At 47.3% G+C, this 15,910-nt stretch overlaps 1 protein-coding gene across 1 annotated transcript in view; it reads right to left on the bottom strand.

Moving 5' to 3' along the window:
- GLG1 (golgi glycoprotein 1) overlaps window positions 1-15,910 on the bottom strand; it is a 792,605-nt gene that overhangs the window by 627,900 nt on the left and 148,795 nt on the right. The window contains exon 5 of the mRNA XM_086945268.1: window positions 4,125-4,328. Coding sequence (XP_086801394.1) covers window positions 4,125-4,328 — 204 coding nt within the window. The remainder of the gene's footprint in view (window positions 1-4,124; window positions 4,329-15,910) is intronic.

Genomic DNA, 15,910 nt, shown 5'->3' with positions numbered 1-15,910 from the left:
GAAAAAATCCACATTACAAGTTTTCAGTGGTGGTGAAAAAGTCTAGCCACTGTTGGAAAGTACCCTGCAACACCTCATAATTTAGACAGCATTTCAGATCCTTGAGACACCACCCATTTTGTCACCCGCTCTGGCATTTAAGGACCCAGTCAAGTGCCTAAATTCCCCATTCATCATGCTTACTGCAATACCGTAGGACGGTACTGTCTGAGAGAATGCGCACCAGCCACCCCTTGATGGACAGCAGTAAAGCCTTCAGAACCAGCTGAACATCCTTCAACCCAAACAGATTGATGTGAATCCAGGCTTACTTAGGAGACCAGAGCCCTCTCAACTCAAGCTTTCCCAGTCTACCAGGGGCACGTCCATCAACACAGTCAGCCTGGGTGGGGAAGGGAGAGGAGGTTGTCCCTGGACCAACTGCGTTTGAGGAGCCTGCTCTCTCTCTGCAATGGTGTCTGCTTGAAGATCTGGATAAAATCAACCAGAAGATCCCTGATGCTGGCTAAAACAGAACTTCAGACTTAATTGCGAAGCCTGCATAGATCATCTCACGTAGCTAATGAAGAAGATGCAGGATGCTAAGAGGCCAAGAAGCCTCAGAGCTGCCCAACAAAATACAGGAGCAAGGCTGCAACATCAGTGTCATAGCCCAAATGTCCTGGACTCCTTGCACTGGTGGGAAGGCCCAGAACAGCACTGTATCCAGAATTTGTCCTATGAATGGCAGCCTCTAAAAAGGAGTCAGGAACGACATTCACTTGTTGATTGTGGGCCACACTGAATGTAAAGAGGTTCGCCATCGTCTGGTAGAGATCTACAACTGACTGGTGGACTCACCTTTAACAGCCAGTCTTTGAGGTAGGGGTAAAATGGAATCCCGACCTCCAAAAATGAGCAGTGATCAACGCCATCACTTTCGTGAACATCAGAGAAATCGTTGTGATGCCAAAAGGGAGCACAGCAAACTGAAACCAGCTTGGCCTACCTTGAACCACAGGAAGCATCTGTGGGACTGCAAGGCAGATATATGAAAATACACATTCTGCTGGTCCAACACCATCATCCAGTCACCCAGGTCTAGAGCAGACAAGATCTGGGCCAGCAGGAGCCTTTTGAATTTCTTTTTCCATAGGAAGCCATTCAGAGGTTGAAGATCCAAAATAGGCCTTCTTCGACAAATGGAAAAAAATTAGAGTAACAACCCTCTCCTCTTTCCATGTCTAAAATCCTTTCAATAACGCCATGGAAGATGAACACTTTCACTTCCTGTAACAGAATGGAGAAGCACTCCTGATTTGTGGGGTGAGAGGCAAAAAAGAAAGATAGGGTCTAGCCATCCCGTACAATTAGTAGGACGTGATGGATTGTCACTATGGGAGAAAGGTTTGAATTCTGCAGCCCAAAAGATGGGTATGCACCATTAAAATCAAGCACAGCTTGGTGGTAGTTGCTGGAAGGGGATGGGAGAATAGATGCTACTGCTGTTTCTGTGCACAGACTGCCAAACCCATATCTGGAAGTCCTAAAAAAGATTGGGGGACATGTATACTGGTTGGGAGGCCTGTCTTTTCTGTAAACCAGTGCTCTGGAGAAGCCCCTGAACTTCTTGAGCTGGAGTATCAACTGTGTGGCAAGGGTCAACAGGCCCAAGGAACATGCTGTGGCCCTACTAACTTTAAATCGCTCCAAGAAAGAATCTGCTTATTAACTGGAAGGGTCTGACCGATCAAAAGCAATATCCATGAGAGGCACTTGTATTTCCCCAGAAAATACCATAGAATGCATCCATAAACGTTAAAGAACTGTAACATTGGTACCAACCGATTTCCACAGGCGATCATCGTTATTTAGGCAAGTGAGGATCACAGATTTTGCTGCATCTTGTCCATCATGAACTGCCTGAGCCAAAGAAGCCCCAATGTCTGCTGGGATCACTGGCAAGATCTTGCCGTTCATGTCCCGGAGGGCATGTATCTAGCTACATACATTTGCTAACCACAACGCCAGGCCAGCAGAGAAAAACATTTGTTTTCCAAATGCTTCTATTATCCTGGACTTCCTACTCGTGGACAAACTAGTATTCCCCTGACTGGTTGAAAACTGAACCACAAGCCTCTCTTGTTTAGTAAGAACATCAGGCTCACTATAAACCAGCCTGTCTTCTGGCTACCTGTCTATTAAACAGTGTGCAGAAAAAAAGGCTTTGACTAAGTGCCTATCGAGGTATCATTACGGGCTTCATTAGAGGAATCGAGCATTCAGACCAGCCTGGTCAAGCTGCAAAATTACAATAATGTTTGTTTTGTTCTAGACTGGAGGAATCAGTAGATGTAATACTACAGCTACCAGTCCGACCACTGCTGCAGATGATGTACTCGCCTTCATTGGTGGGCAAAGTGGAGAGTCAAACCCTGCCTCAGGGGAGGTATAAAAGTCACTGACTTCTTGTAAATTAATTTAGAAACTTGCATTTGTGTAGTGAGGGGGGGAGAAAATAACTGCCCACCATCATCCCAATCATGTGTTGTTCCTGGATCAGGATCAGAGATCAACAGATAATGGAGCCTCAGCTAGCTTATTGGCCCCGGTAGAGACACAGGGTCCGAATTGGGCTGTATAACGCGTGGCTGCGATTTTGTAATCTCATTGTACGACATAGTTCAAGATCAGGCCAAAGTCGGTTCAGTGTCTGACACTGGAATCAGCACCAGATACTCTTCGGCCTTCGGTGTAGAAGGGACTGGCGCAGGTCTTGAGAGCTGTAATGGAAGCATGTACTGGAGTCGATGCAGTGCCTGAAATGTGTCCGATGGGGTTAGATGAAGCAGAGGACTGATCCACCAGCAGTAATCCAACTGGGGACCCTAGGAGTTTCATCTCAGCCTGAAGGCATTGCAGAGGGAGCCGGAAGTATATCAAACATCTGTAGCATGGCCCAGCTGAAGGCTTCAATCCTGTCGGCAATGGGCCAGGGAACTCGGGAATGCACCAGCATTACTTGGGGAATTTGCTCAGCAGCTCAATATCAAATGGAAGACCGCCTCATGCCTTGTCTTTGGATATAGAGTGGGTGGATGCGGGGGTTGAAGTTGTGCTTCACTTTTTGGTATTTGGACTTAGACTTATCGTAGGACTTCATCCACAAAGTGGACCATCATGGACACAGCCAGAGATGGAGTCGGGGACCATGACTTTGGAAGACAACAAACGTTGCAACTTTTGACTAAGTCAAGCTCAAATTACAACTTTGCTTCTTAGTCCTGGATTGCGTTTGGGTTCATAAGGGTGCATTTATTGCACAACTTTAAGTCGTGGTCCAAGCCTAGGCACCACAGATCTACCTAGTGAGGGTGTGTGGACGACATCAGTTTCCCAATGCACAGTGTAAAACTTATCTCTTTAGTAAACATTGTACACTGTCACACTGGACTTTGTATGGAAGTCATCAGAAGGCTGACAAAATTGGCAGCAAAGCTCCATATCCACATCACAAGGCGGAGAAAGGAACAGGCAGAATTCACAGGGATGGCAGTTATATGCTCATTCACTACTTAACATCTGGACTGGTTCATAACGAGCCCAAAGCCACACTGTGGCATGTGGAAGCATTCCTTGACAAGCGTTTACAGATCCAGTAAGGTGCCAGGGGAGTATTGTAAGGTGTAGAATCTATAGTTCGAACAATACATCAGAAATTGTTTGATTCAAAGAAGTACTTTTCTAGTTAATTCAGGTTTCCATTTAGAAGCAGAAGCCTACTTCTATGAAAGGTGGTTCATTTTTCAAGAAAACCTAAATAAACCATTTTAATGGTGGGCTCCACAGAATTGAAACTTTATAAAATGAACATGACCAGAAAGCAAATAAAATTACTGAGAATTGAGAAAATGTTTAATGCGTTCTGTAACTAGATATTCTGTTCATAGTGCAAAACAGAAATCTGGTGAAAGACTCACATATGTGCAATCTGGTTCAGGCAGCCAAACTAGCTTAATGGTGAGAAACTTTATTTAAAAGCAAACAGGAAACCTTTACACAACACTATTTTTGTGAGCTCATGAAGGCAACAGACAATCTTAACATTAGTTAGGCATGAAGTTCAGACAAACTTAGTGACTTACGTTCTCACAGAAGCGCTCTCGATCGTCCCGGCATGCAAAGTAAAGGTGCCTGTCCAAGTGAAAGTCATCAGAGGAGAGTTCAGCAACACGCAGGATGGCTCGCTTACAATCATCTGAGACTTGAGTGTTGTTACCAGGCTCTTCTGCCTCTTTCACAAGGCCTTTCTCTAGACACGACACCACCTCGCCCTGTGAATGCGCATCCTGAAAGAAGAAATCAGAATTAACTTAACTAAAAGCACAAAATAAAAATCCTCTAACTAAGATTTAATGTACATCCCATATGAACACATTACTTACCAACAGAAAAAGTATTTTTCTGGTGGTGGGATAGTATTTCAGCTTGGAGGGATGGACTATGCTACTTACCAGTATGCATCAGTTCTTGGCATGTAGAGCTGCTGACATTCATATCTGTGCATAGATCGCCGCCTAGTGTTGGGTCCGGATGATTGCACATTGTTGTCCTGGAAGAGTCTTCGAAGTATCACGAGATAGGTGGCTCCTCCCTCGGACTACAATGCGCATGGGCATCCTCAGATTGTTTTTCGCCATTGTGGCAGAGATGGAGTATAGTATAGTAAGAGATGGCCATGCAAAAAGTGAATGCTACAGCTGCGACAGGCACCGGGGAGGCAGGTGGGCGATAAGAATGTCAGCAGCCCTACATGCTAAGAACAAATGCATACTGGTAAGTAGCATATTCCGTTCGAGGCATGTGGGCTGCTGAAATCATATCTGTGCATAGAATGTATAGCAGTATCTCCCTTAGCGGTGGTTGCCCGTGCCAGCTGCAGCAGTCTGAAAAAGAGTTTTGGGAACAGCCTGTCCTACAGCAGCTTGCTGTTTGGAATGTACATCTACACAGTAGGGTTTGGCAAATGTATGTGTGGTTGTCCATGTGGCTGCTCTACAAATTTCATGTAAAGTAATATTTCCTAGGAAAGCCATGAATGCCCCTAGTTTGCATGTAGAATGCGCCCTAGGGGGAACTGTAAGGTGCGTTTTGCCTTTAAGTAACATATCTGAATGCACTTAACAATCCATCTGGCTATACCTGATTTTGAAATAGGGTTGCCTTTGTGTTGTGGTGAGAAAGCAACAAACAACTGTTTTGTCTTTCGAAATGCCTTAGTTCTATCTATATAGTAAAGCAGAGCTCTTTTGACATCTAGAGTATGCAAGGCCCTATCAGCAACTGTTTGTGGGTTTTGAAAGAACACAGGCAGTTCTATTGTTTGATTTATATGAAAATGGGATACCACTTTTGGCATGAATTTTAGGTTTGTTCTGAGAACTACTTTATTTGCATGTACTTGAATGAATGGCTCTTGAATAGTTAGTGAGCTCTTCTAAGTGAAGTAATGGCAATAAGGAAAGTCACCTTCCAAGTAAGAAATTGTAGTTCGCATGAGTGTAGTGGTTCAAAAGGTGGTCCCATAAGTCTGGTTAAAACGATGTTTAGATTCCAGACTGGTGAAGGTGGGTGCCTTGGGGGAATTACTTGTTTAAGTCCCTCCATAAATGCTTTAATTGCTGGCACTCTAAATAGTGAAAGGTGTTGCCAGTTTTGAAGATATGCTGCTAACGCAGCTAGATGTATCCTGATGGATGAGTAGGCTAAATTGCAACGTTGTAGGTGCAAGAGATAGCAAATGATGTTTTGTGTAGAAGCGTCTAATGGGTTTATGTCGTTGTTACTGCAGTAAATGACGAAGCGTTTCCACTTCGCTACATAACATGCCCTGGTAGTGGGTCTTCTTGCCTCTTCGATAATATTCATGCAGTCTGGAGGCAAGTTCAGGTAGCCAACTCGAGGATTTCAGGAGCCGGATTGCCAGGTTCAGCTGTTGCGGTCTGGGTGTTTGATTTCGCCATGGTTCTGAGTTAGAAGACTGGGTGTTAGTCCAGTCTTTGATGAGGCACCACTGACAGTTCTAGGAACGTCGTGTACCATGGTTGCCTCGCCCATGTGGGAGCAACTAGGATTAGCGTCAGCGAATGTTGGCGCATTTTTCGTGCCACTAGCGGTATTAATGGAGCTGGGGGGAAAGCGTACGCAAATTTGCCTGACCAGTTAATCTATATCGCATTGCCCTGCGACTGCGGATGTGGGAACCTGGCATTTTGGTTTTCGCTTGTGGCGAACAGATCTATCTCCGGTTGTCCCCACTGCCGGAAGAATGGTTGGAGCACATTGGGGTGAATCTCCCATTCGTGCATCTGCTGACTGTGCCTGCTGAGCAGGTCGGCTATTTGATTGTCTTTGCCTGGGAGGTGTTCTGGCATGAGAAACATGTTTCTCTGAATGGCCCATTTCCACATGCTTGGAGCTAGGTGCGACAGATGTGGGGAGTGTGTTCCTCCTTGTTTTTGAATATATTACACAGCTGTCATGTTGTCTGTCCGGATCAACACAGTCTTGTTGCATAAGTGTTTTTTGAATGCTTTTAGGGCTAGAAAGACCGCAGTCAGCTCCAGAAGGTTGATGTGCATCTTTGTCTGTTGTATAGTCCATGGTCCCTGAACTGTGGAATGCAAGACATGGGCTCCCCAGCCTAGCAGGGATACGTCCGATGTCATCACTATTTGTGGGACAGGCTCTTGGAACAGTTGTCCGTTGCAAAGGTTTTGTGGATTCCACCAATGCAGAGAGTTGTATGCTCAACTGGTCACCAACACTAGGTCCCGTAATTGCCCCTGAGCCTGGTTCCACTGCCTTGCTAGGCACTCCTGGAGCGGACGCATGCGTAACCTGGCATGAGGGACTATGAATATGCACAAGGCCATCATGTCTATGAGTTTCATAAACACTCGAGCTGGCAAGGAGTGTTGAGGTCTGAACTTTTGGGTTAACATTTGCATTCTGTTTATTCGTGCTGCGTTCGGATATGCCTTTGCTGCTAGTGTATTTATTGTTGCTCCCAGGTACTGTTGGACGTGGGAGGGTTGCAGGTGCGAGAAGCCTAGGCTGTGCAGGAGATGCATGTGGCTGGCACATTACTGGGCTGATGGCGCGTGAATTAGCCAATCGTCCAGATATGGATACACACGAATGTATTTATTTATTTTGAAAGTTTTATATAGTGCGGACAAGATCTTTGCAGATATCAGAGCGCTTTACATAGAAGGGGTACATGAGGGAGCATAGTCAGACAGATAAATCAATAGATCTAACAGTACAAATAGGTGGCTGCAAAGCCAATCATGTGAGTAATAAGACAACTAATACAAATAAGCAAAGGGGTCAAACATGTAGTACAGATCGGTGCAGAGTATAAACAGAGTTCGAGATAATAGTTCAAGTGTATTTAGCCATGAGGATAGCTTTTACTTCATTTTTAAAGAGTGTAGTGGAAGAGATAAGTCTGGTTTCGGGAGGGAGTGAGTTCCAGATCCTAGGCGCCATTCCTGAGAAGAAGCGCTTGTATGTTTTTTCCTTCCGGAATCTTCGAGGTTTCAGCAGAAGATTTTGTGCCTCTAGTGTTTCTAGCTCCGCCAGAGATTGTCAGCTTCTGAGCGAGGTAGCCGGGTGAGTTTAGGTGTACCGCCTTGTGTGTCATGCAGGCGATTTTCAGATGTATTCTGGCTTCAAAAGGCAGCCAGTTTAGGGATTTCAAGTCAGGGGTAATATGGGAGTGCTTTTTTGACCCAGTGAGGAGTCTCGCTGCAGCGTTTAGAGAAGCTCTTAGGGGTGCGGTTGTAGTTAGGGGGAGTCCGCAGAGAGCGATGCTGCCGTATTCTATTCGAGGGATGACTAGTGCTTGTACTGCGGTTTGGAAGTCTTTGGCTGGGAGGAAGAGTTTAATTTTCCTCAGAGTATTGATTTGGAAGTTTGTTGCCTTGCTGATATGTTGCTGCATGTTGAGATTGGTGTCGAGTGTTAGGCCTAAAGATTTTGCTGAGTCCACGATGGTGGGTTGGACATTGAGTGCGGTTAGATGATTGAGCCAGGTTTGGGTGATGGCCTTTTTCGCAGGAGGAGAGATCAGAAGGAACTCAGTTTTCAGAGCATTTAGTTTGAGGTGATTGTCGGCCAGCCAGGATTGGGTGCCTCTGATCGTTGAGTTCAGGAGCAAGATGTCTTTGGGGGATTGTAATTTGAGATAAAGTCGGGTGTCATCGGCGTACATGTGAAAGTGTACATTGGATGCTTGTAGCAAGGTGGTGAGAGGTTCCATAACTAGGTTGAACAGAGTTGGGGATAGAGAGGATCCTTGGGGGACGCCTAGCGTTACAGGTATTGGCGAGGACATCAGGTTGTTGCTCTTGAATTTCTGCGACCTGTTGTGAAGAAAGGAAGTGAACCACTTTTGAACAGTTCCAGATAATCCCATTCTTGGGTTTAGTAGTTCTAGTAAATTCTCATGTTTAACGGTGTCGAATGCTGAAGAGAGATCAAGAAGGATGAGGAGACAGGTGTCGTTTTGGTCTAGCATTTGAAGTGCGTCGTCAATTATGTGAGTCATAGCAGTTTCTGTACTGTGTCCTGCTCGGAAGCCTGACTGGTGGGGGTTGAGGAGATCAAATTGTTCAATCTGTTTAGTCAATTGTAGTTGTGCGCATTTTTCCAGCAGTTTGGCGAGAGTGGGAATATTGGTAATGGGACGGTAATTGTCGAGATCAGAGGGGTCGGCTGTAGGTTTCTTTAGTAAAGGTGTGACTTGTCCAACTTTGAGGGAGTCAGGTATGCTTCCTTGTTGGAGAGAGCTGTTGATAATTTTAGTCCAGAGAGGGAGAAGCAAAGGGGTAAAGTCTTTTACTGCTGTAGCAGGAAGGGGGTCCGTGAGGTGATTGGATGGTTTCAGGGTGCTGAGCAGTTTGCCAATTTCTTCTTCCGAGTATGTGCCAAATGTTGACCATGTAGCATTGTTTTTGGTTCAATGGGTGCTATGCACTGGGGTTTGGAGTAGAGGCTTGCGTCAATGAGGAGATTGCTCTTTATGTTGTAAGTCTTTGGGATAAAGAAAGCAGCAAAGTCTTCACAGGAGGGTGCTTCACGCACAGTGCTGAGTGGTTGGGGTTGATCCTTGGATTGTGATCTGATTAGCTCAAACAGTTTTCTCGGGCAGTTTTTTGATTGGTCGAGCTGGAGGCTGAAGAAATCTGATTTTGAGCGTTTTCTTTTCCTGAAGTAGGCGTTTCTCTTTTTCTTCAGAGCTTTTAGGTGCAATGCAGAGGGCGCTGATCTCCAGGTGCGCTCTGCCATTCGCATGTCTCGTCTATCCTCATTGAGACTCCCGTCGTACCATGGATTGGAGATTTTAGTAGAGACTCTTTTTAGCTGCATAGGTGCAGCCTCATTAATTATTGAGGTCATGGCGTTGAGATAGTGGTCAGTCAGGGTTTGAACGTCCGTGGCGCCTGTCGGTGGGAGTAGGAGATTAGGGGGTAGAGAGCCTGGGATGAGTTTTTTCCTGTCTCTTTTCCAGACTTTGGGCTTGGGGAATTGAGCCGGGTTAACTTTTTCATTGATGAAGAATGTGACAATATGATGATCTGACCAGTCACAGGGTTGGATGGACTCGAGTTGGATAGAGTCCTCTTTGGAGATGATCAGGTCGAGGATAGAGCCTCTCTCATGGGTCGGGCTGTTGCATATTTGGGTGAGGTTAAAGGCATCGAGGAAATTTTTAAGACTATTTACCACCGCGTCATTGCGATCGTTCCAGTGGAGGTTGAAGTCACCAAGGTATATTTGGGAGAGCTGCCGTCCGGAATTGGTTGAGATCATATCCATGATTTGTTGGGAAAAGGTGAGGTTGTCCCTGGGTGGGTGGTAAATGCTGTGAAGAGAGCATATCAGTTTGCCCTCACTAATTATGTCAAGGCAGATGTATTCCCAGGATGTTGGGGATGGTATGGAGGTGGAATTGGCTTTCCGAACAGAGAGGTTGTTCCTGTAGATGCATGCGATTCCACCACCTATTTTGCCTGATCTGTCGAGCATGATAATGTGGTAGTTGGGAGGAACCAGAATGTACATTATAGGTGACGAAGATTCAGTTAGCCAGGTTTCAGTCAGGATGATTAGGTCAAGGTCCAGCGATAAGAGGAGATCAGCAATGGCGGCCGAATGTTTCGAGGCCGATCTGCAGTTGAGGAGAGTGCATTTGAGACTGGGTGTGTTGAGGGTGGTAGAGGGTTCTAGAGAGAGAGGGACTTTTGTAAGGTTATTGGGGATGGAGAATCTGCCGTTTAGTGTGGGGGGTCTAAGGGGATTTGAGTGTATCGTGGGAATGGTGAGGTGTGTGGTGGTTGTGTGATTTTGGGGGGCTGGGTCATAGGAGCGGAGAAGGGTGAGTGTGTCGAGGTCAGAAGTAGGGTTGTGGGTGCGACGAGGGCGGTTGTTGCGATTGCGAGCTGGGATTATTTATTTATTTATTTATTTATTTAAAGTTTTATATAGCGCTAACAAGATCTTTGCAGATATCAGAGCGCTTTACAGAAACAGTAGGTAGGATAAACAAGACTCTTAAATCAATATGAGATTCCGTAGACAGTGAGTTGCAAAAATAGGGTATCAATCATACAAGAGTATACAGAGTAATAACAATCAAGAAACAATAATATGGAAACAGTACAATGTCTAAACGGATAAGATTATAGCACCCCAGCGGGTGAATAAACACAATGTTGAAGGCATAGCAGTAGTCAGTAGTGGGTGCATTGCAGGTTATTGAGGCACTCAAGTCCTAGTGTACAAAGGTAAGTATTCAGACAGCCGATAATGAGGGAGCCAAATTCTGTCATTGTTCCAGTATCAATAGTGTTCACGTGTATTTAGCCATAAGGATGGCCTTCACCTCTTTCTTGAAGAGTATAGTGGACGGGATAAGCCTGGTTTCTGGCGGGAGTGCATTCCAGATCCTAGGTGCCATTCCAGAGAAGGAGCGTTTGTATGTTTTTTCCTTCCGGAATCTCCGTGGTTTCAGGAGGAGAGTGTTTGTGCTTCTGTTGGATCTTGAGCCTCCTGATATGGTCAGCTTATGAGAGAGGTAGTTGGGTGCCTTGTGGTGTACGGCCGAGTGCGTCATACAGGCAATTTTCAACTGAATTCTGGCTTCAATAGGCAGCCAGTTCAGGGCTTTTAAGTCAGGGGATATGCGAGTGTTTTCTTGAGCCGGTGATGAGTCTCGCGGCCGCGTTCAGGGAGGCTCTTAGGGGAGCCGTTGTTGTCAGGGGGAGCCCGCTGAGAGCCACAATTCCGTAGTCTATGCGAGGAATGACTAAGGCTTGTACCACAGTTTGGAAGTCCTTGGGTGGTAGGAAGGGTTTGAGTTTTCTCAGCGTGTTGATTTGGAAGTCGGCTCCTTTAGTTGCTATGCTAATATGCTGCTGCATGTCGAGATTGCAGTCCAGTGTGATGCCAAGGGATTTCGCTGAGTCCACGATGGTGGGTTGGACATTGAGTGCGGTTAGATGATTGAGCCAGGTTTGGGTGATGGCCTTTTTCGCAGGAGGAGAGATCAGAAGGAACTCAGTTTTCAGAGCATTTAGTTTGAGGTGATTGTCGGCCAGCCAAGCTTGGGTGTTTCTTAGTGTGGCATTCAACAGTTTGATGTCTTCAGGGGATTGAAGCTTGAGGTAGAGCTGAGTGTCATCGGCGTACATATGGAAATGTACCTTAGAGGATTGAAGCAAGGTGGTGAGTGGTTCCATGACGAGGTTGAACAATGTGGGGGATAGGGAGGAACCTTGCGGAACGCCCAGTGTTACTGGCACAGGCGAGGACAGTGCGTTGTTGATCTTGAACCTCTGAGAACGGTTGTGCAGAAAGGACGTGAACCATTTGAGAACCGTCCCGGATATGCCCATTCTGGTATTTAGGAGCTCCAGTAGATTCTCGTGTTTTGACCGTATCAAATGCTGAAGAGAGGTCAAGAAGGATGAGGAGGCAAGACTCATTGTGATCAAGGATTTGGAGGGCATCATCTATTATGTGTGTCATGGCCGTTTCCGTGCTATGCTTTGCTCTGAATGCGGATTGGTGAGAGTGGAGGAGGTCAAACTGCTCAATGTGTTTTGTCAGTTGGAGTTGTACGCATTTTTCTAACAGTTTTGCTAGAGTGGTGATATTGGTGATAGGACGATAGTTGTTTAGGTCGGCCGGGTCAGCTGTGGGTTTCTTGAGTATAGGCGTGACGCCCAATCTTGAGGGAATCTGGGATGAGCCCTTGTTGCAGGGAACAGTTGATGATTTTAGTCCAGAGTGGGAGGAACAGGGGGGTGAGGACTTTAACAGCATTGGCAGGTAGGGGATCTGTGTGATGATTGGCGGGTTTCAAGGTGACCAGCAGCTTGTGGATTGATTCTTCGGAATAGGTGTCGAAGGACGTCCATGAAGCGTTGTTTTTAGCATGAGTGTTAGTTATGCATATGGAGCCGGCGAATCGACTTACATCCTTGATGAGATCGCTTCTTATAGTGTCGTTCTTTTGCTTGAAGAAAGCAGAGAAGTCTTCGCAACTTGGGATAGCCTTTGTTAAGTTGTTGGGTTGTGGAGGTTGCGTTTTAGTTTGGGTTTTGACTAACTCGAACAGTTTTTTTGGTCGTTTTTTAGCTTGATCCAGCTGTTGGCTAAAGAATATTGATTTCGAGCGTTTGATTTTTCTGAAGTAAGCGTTTCTCTTACTCTTAAGCGTCCTAAGGTTCAGTGCTGAGGGGTCCGATCTCCACGCGCGCTCAGCTAAGCGCATCACACGTCTGTCTTCATTGAGTCTGCCATCGTACCATGGGTTCGAGTTCTTGGTGGAGACTCTCTTCAGTTGCAAGAGTGCGGCTTCATTGATTATTGTAGACATGGAGTCTAGGTAGAGGTTGGTCAATGAATGCACATCAGAGACGTCCGTCGGGGGAAGAAGGAGACTGCCTGTGTGGGCAGGCAAGGACTTTGGGTTAAGGTTCTTCAAGTCCCTCTTCCAAATCTTGGTTTTGGCAGGTAGCGCCGGGTTAAGTTTGACTTTTTCGTTGATGAAGAAGGTGATGATGTGGTGGTCTGACCAGTCACATGGTTCGATTGAGACTAGTTGGGTAGAGTCTTCTTTGGCGATGATAAGGTCAATGATAGAGCCTTTTTCATGTGTCGGACCATTGCAGATTTGGGTGAGGTCAAGCGCGTCGAGGAAAGTCTTAAGGCTCTTCACCACAGTGTCTTTCTGGTCATTCCAGTGGAGGTTAAAGTCTCCCAGGTAAATTTGATTGAGCTGTCGACCGGCGTTGGTGGATATCGTGTCCATTAGTTGTTGGTAGAAGATGAAGTTGTCACCGGGTGGGTGGTAAATAACATGAAGGGAGCACACAATTTGCCCTCACTAGTAATCTCAAGGCAGATGAGTTCGCAGGCGGAGAGGGAGGGGGAGGGGCCTTCAGTGACAGCTAGGTTGCTCCTGTAGATGCATGCGATTCCCCCGCCCGTCTTGCCATTCCTGTCGAGTCTAATAATGCGATAGTTGGGGGGGACTAGTATGTCCATTATAGGTGTGGATGTTTCAGTTAACCACGTTTCAGTCAGAATGGCTAGATCAATGCCCCTTGATAAGATGAGCTCCGCGATGCCAGAGGAGTGTCTCCAGGCCGATCTGCAGTTGAGCAGGATACACTTTAGTCTAGGGGTGAGGAGGGTGGGATAATGTTCTAAGGAGAGGGGGATATTTTTGAGATTACAAGGGACAGAACTTCTGTCGCTCAGTGTGGGTGGCCTGAGGGGATTTGTGAGAATCGTGGGTATGGGGAGGTGTGTTGTGGGTGAGCGTTTTGTGGGACCTGGGCCATAGGAGCAGAGTAGATTGTGTAAGTCTCGGCCTGAAAGGGTGTTTAGGGTGCGACGGGGACGGCCGGTGGCCTTGCGATCAGGGATAGAGGGCCAGCGCGGGGAGAGCAGGGTGGAACGGTTTGAGGGGCGAATGGAGTCCTTGTTGGGCGGGGAAGTGTAGGGTAGTGGGTGCCTGGGGTGTGTGAGAAGAAGTTCTTTGATGTTGTGGAGCTCTTCCTTGACTTGTAGGAGGGTGGAGATGATCATGTCCAGTGTTGGATTGGGGATGGAATTGGAAGTGAGAGCAGTGGGTGAGTGTTTGAGTCGGGTAATGGGGTGGGAACTGGATCGAATGTGACGGGATGTGCGCGCGATGGAGCAGGGCTCTGCGGTCCGAGAAGGTGGGGTAGCGTTCGAAGGATGAGAGAGTTTGTGAACCGGGGTCGGGGATGAGGACAGGGGGCGGTTGATAGCGTGAGTGATGGCGCTTGTGGTAGGCGGTGTGGGTGAGTTGAGGGATGAATGTAGACTGGAGAGGGAAGGAGTGACAATAGGGGGGTGAGGGCTAAGAATGGGAGGGGATAAAGGATAAGGGGTTATGTTGAGGGAGGTGGAGTGTTCCGTGAGTCTGGCCGATGGGGTGGGGTAGTGGGGAGTGAGAGTGGGGGGGAGAGAGGGTGAGGGTTGGTCATGTCGCGGGACGCGGGAGGTATGCTCAAGGTCGTGGAGGTGGCTTCTGCGCGACTTGTGTGAGGAGTGGGGTGGGGAATAAGGAGGGTGGGGGTATTGATGTGTGAAAGGGGATGATAATCGCCAATGCATGAGGGGTGTGGGTAAGTGAGATCGGATGGGTGTTCGATTACAGCAGCATCTGCGACGTTCGCGGAGGTTGTGTGGTGGGGGGGTGAGGAGGGTGGGGATAACGGGAGTGCGCAAAGGGGGGTGATCTTCGCTAGTGCATGGGGGAATTTGGGGGATATGAACGGGTGGTATGCAATGGGAAGTAAGATCAGGAGGGTGACTGCTTACCGCGGATTGGGGAGGGAAGAGCTGTGAGATGTTCCTCAGCTGTGATGGGGTGCGGCTGGTGTATATGGGGGAGAGGTCTATGTCTGTGATTGAGAGGTGTGGGGAAGCTACAATAGGTCGGTGGGTGATTACGGTGCAGGGGGTAGAGGGGGAGAGATCTATGTCTGTGATTAAGGAGTGTGGGGTAGCTACAGAAGGTGGGTGGGTTATTAAGGTGCTGGGGGTAGCGGAGAGGTGCGTGTCGTTTTGGGGCTGAGCTATGTTAGCTGGGTTGTGATTGGAGGCTGTGCGGTTAGGGATGAGAGGACTGGGGATGCTGTGAGTGGGGGTCCGTGGATTGGAGAGGTGCTGTTTGAAGGTGGGGAACATGTTGTCTAGTAGTTCCAGGTTCCTGTCTGTGGATTGAATTTGGACAATCCCGTTATTGTAGATAGTGATGGTGGTTCTGCCTGGGAAGAGTTGAGATGGTGTGATGGAGAGTGTTGAGCCATGAGCGGATTTCCTGGTAGAGGAGACGGTGAGTAAGGTGCAGAACACTTTTCTCCATTGGACTCTTCGTGTGGTGTGGAAGATGATGTCAATATTCATGGATCCATTCACCAATGAGAAATAGGTGTCGACAAAGGGGGTTTCAGGGTGGGTCCTAAGGAAGTTATGTTTAAAGCGCTTAGCGACTTTTTTGTTGGGTAGTGGTGGGTAGATGATTTTATATGTGTGTTTGCCGATGAGATCCAGAGATCTCATCGGCAGGGATTGGGATTGAGGTCCAGTGTGGGGAGAGTTGAGAGAGAGTTAATCGGTAGGGTGGGGACAAGTTGGGCGGGGAGGTGTAGTTGTGTGAGGGGTTGCAGGGGCGACGAGGGCGGTTGCTGCGAATATGAGCAGGGATTGACGCCTGGTGTGGGGCGTGTTGAGTGAGGGAGTCAGCCGGAGGGGTAGGGGACAAGTTGGGAGGGGAGGTGGAGGTGGGTGAGGGGTGTATGGGGTGTGTGGAGAGTAGTTC

This window comes from Lissotriton vulgaris, chromosome 12 (genome assembly GCF_964263255.1).
Source record: "Lissotriton vulgaris chromosome 12, aLisVul1.2, whole genome shotgun sequence".
Classification (NCBI taxonomy): Eukaryota; Metazoa; Chordata; class Amphibia; order Caudata; family Salamandridae; genus Lissotriton; species Lissotriton vulgaris.
Note: the sequence above shows the minus strand (reverse complement) of the source record. Positions and strands in the feature narration are given on the sequence as shown.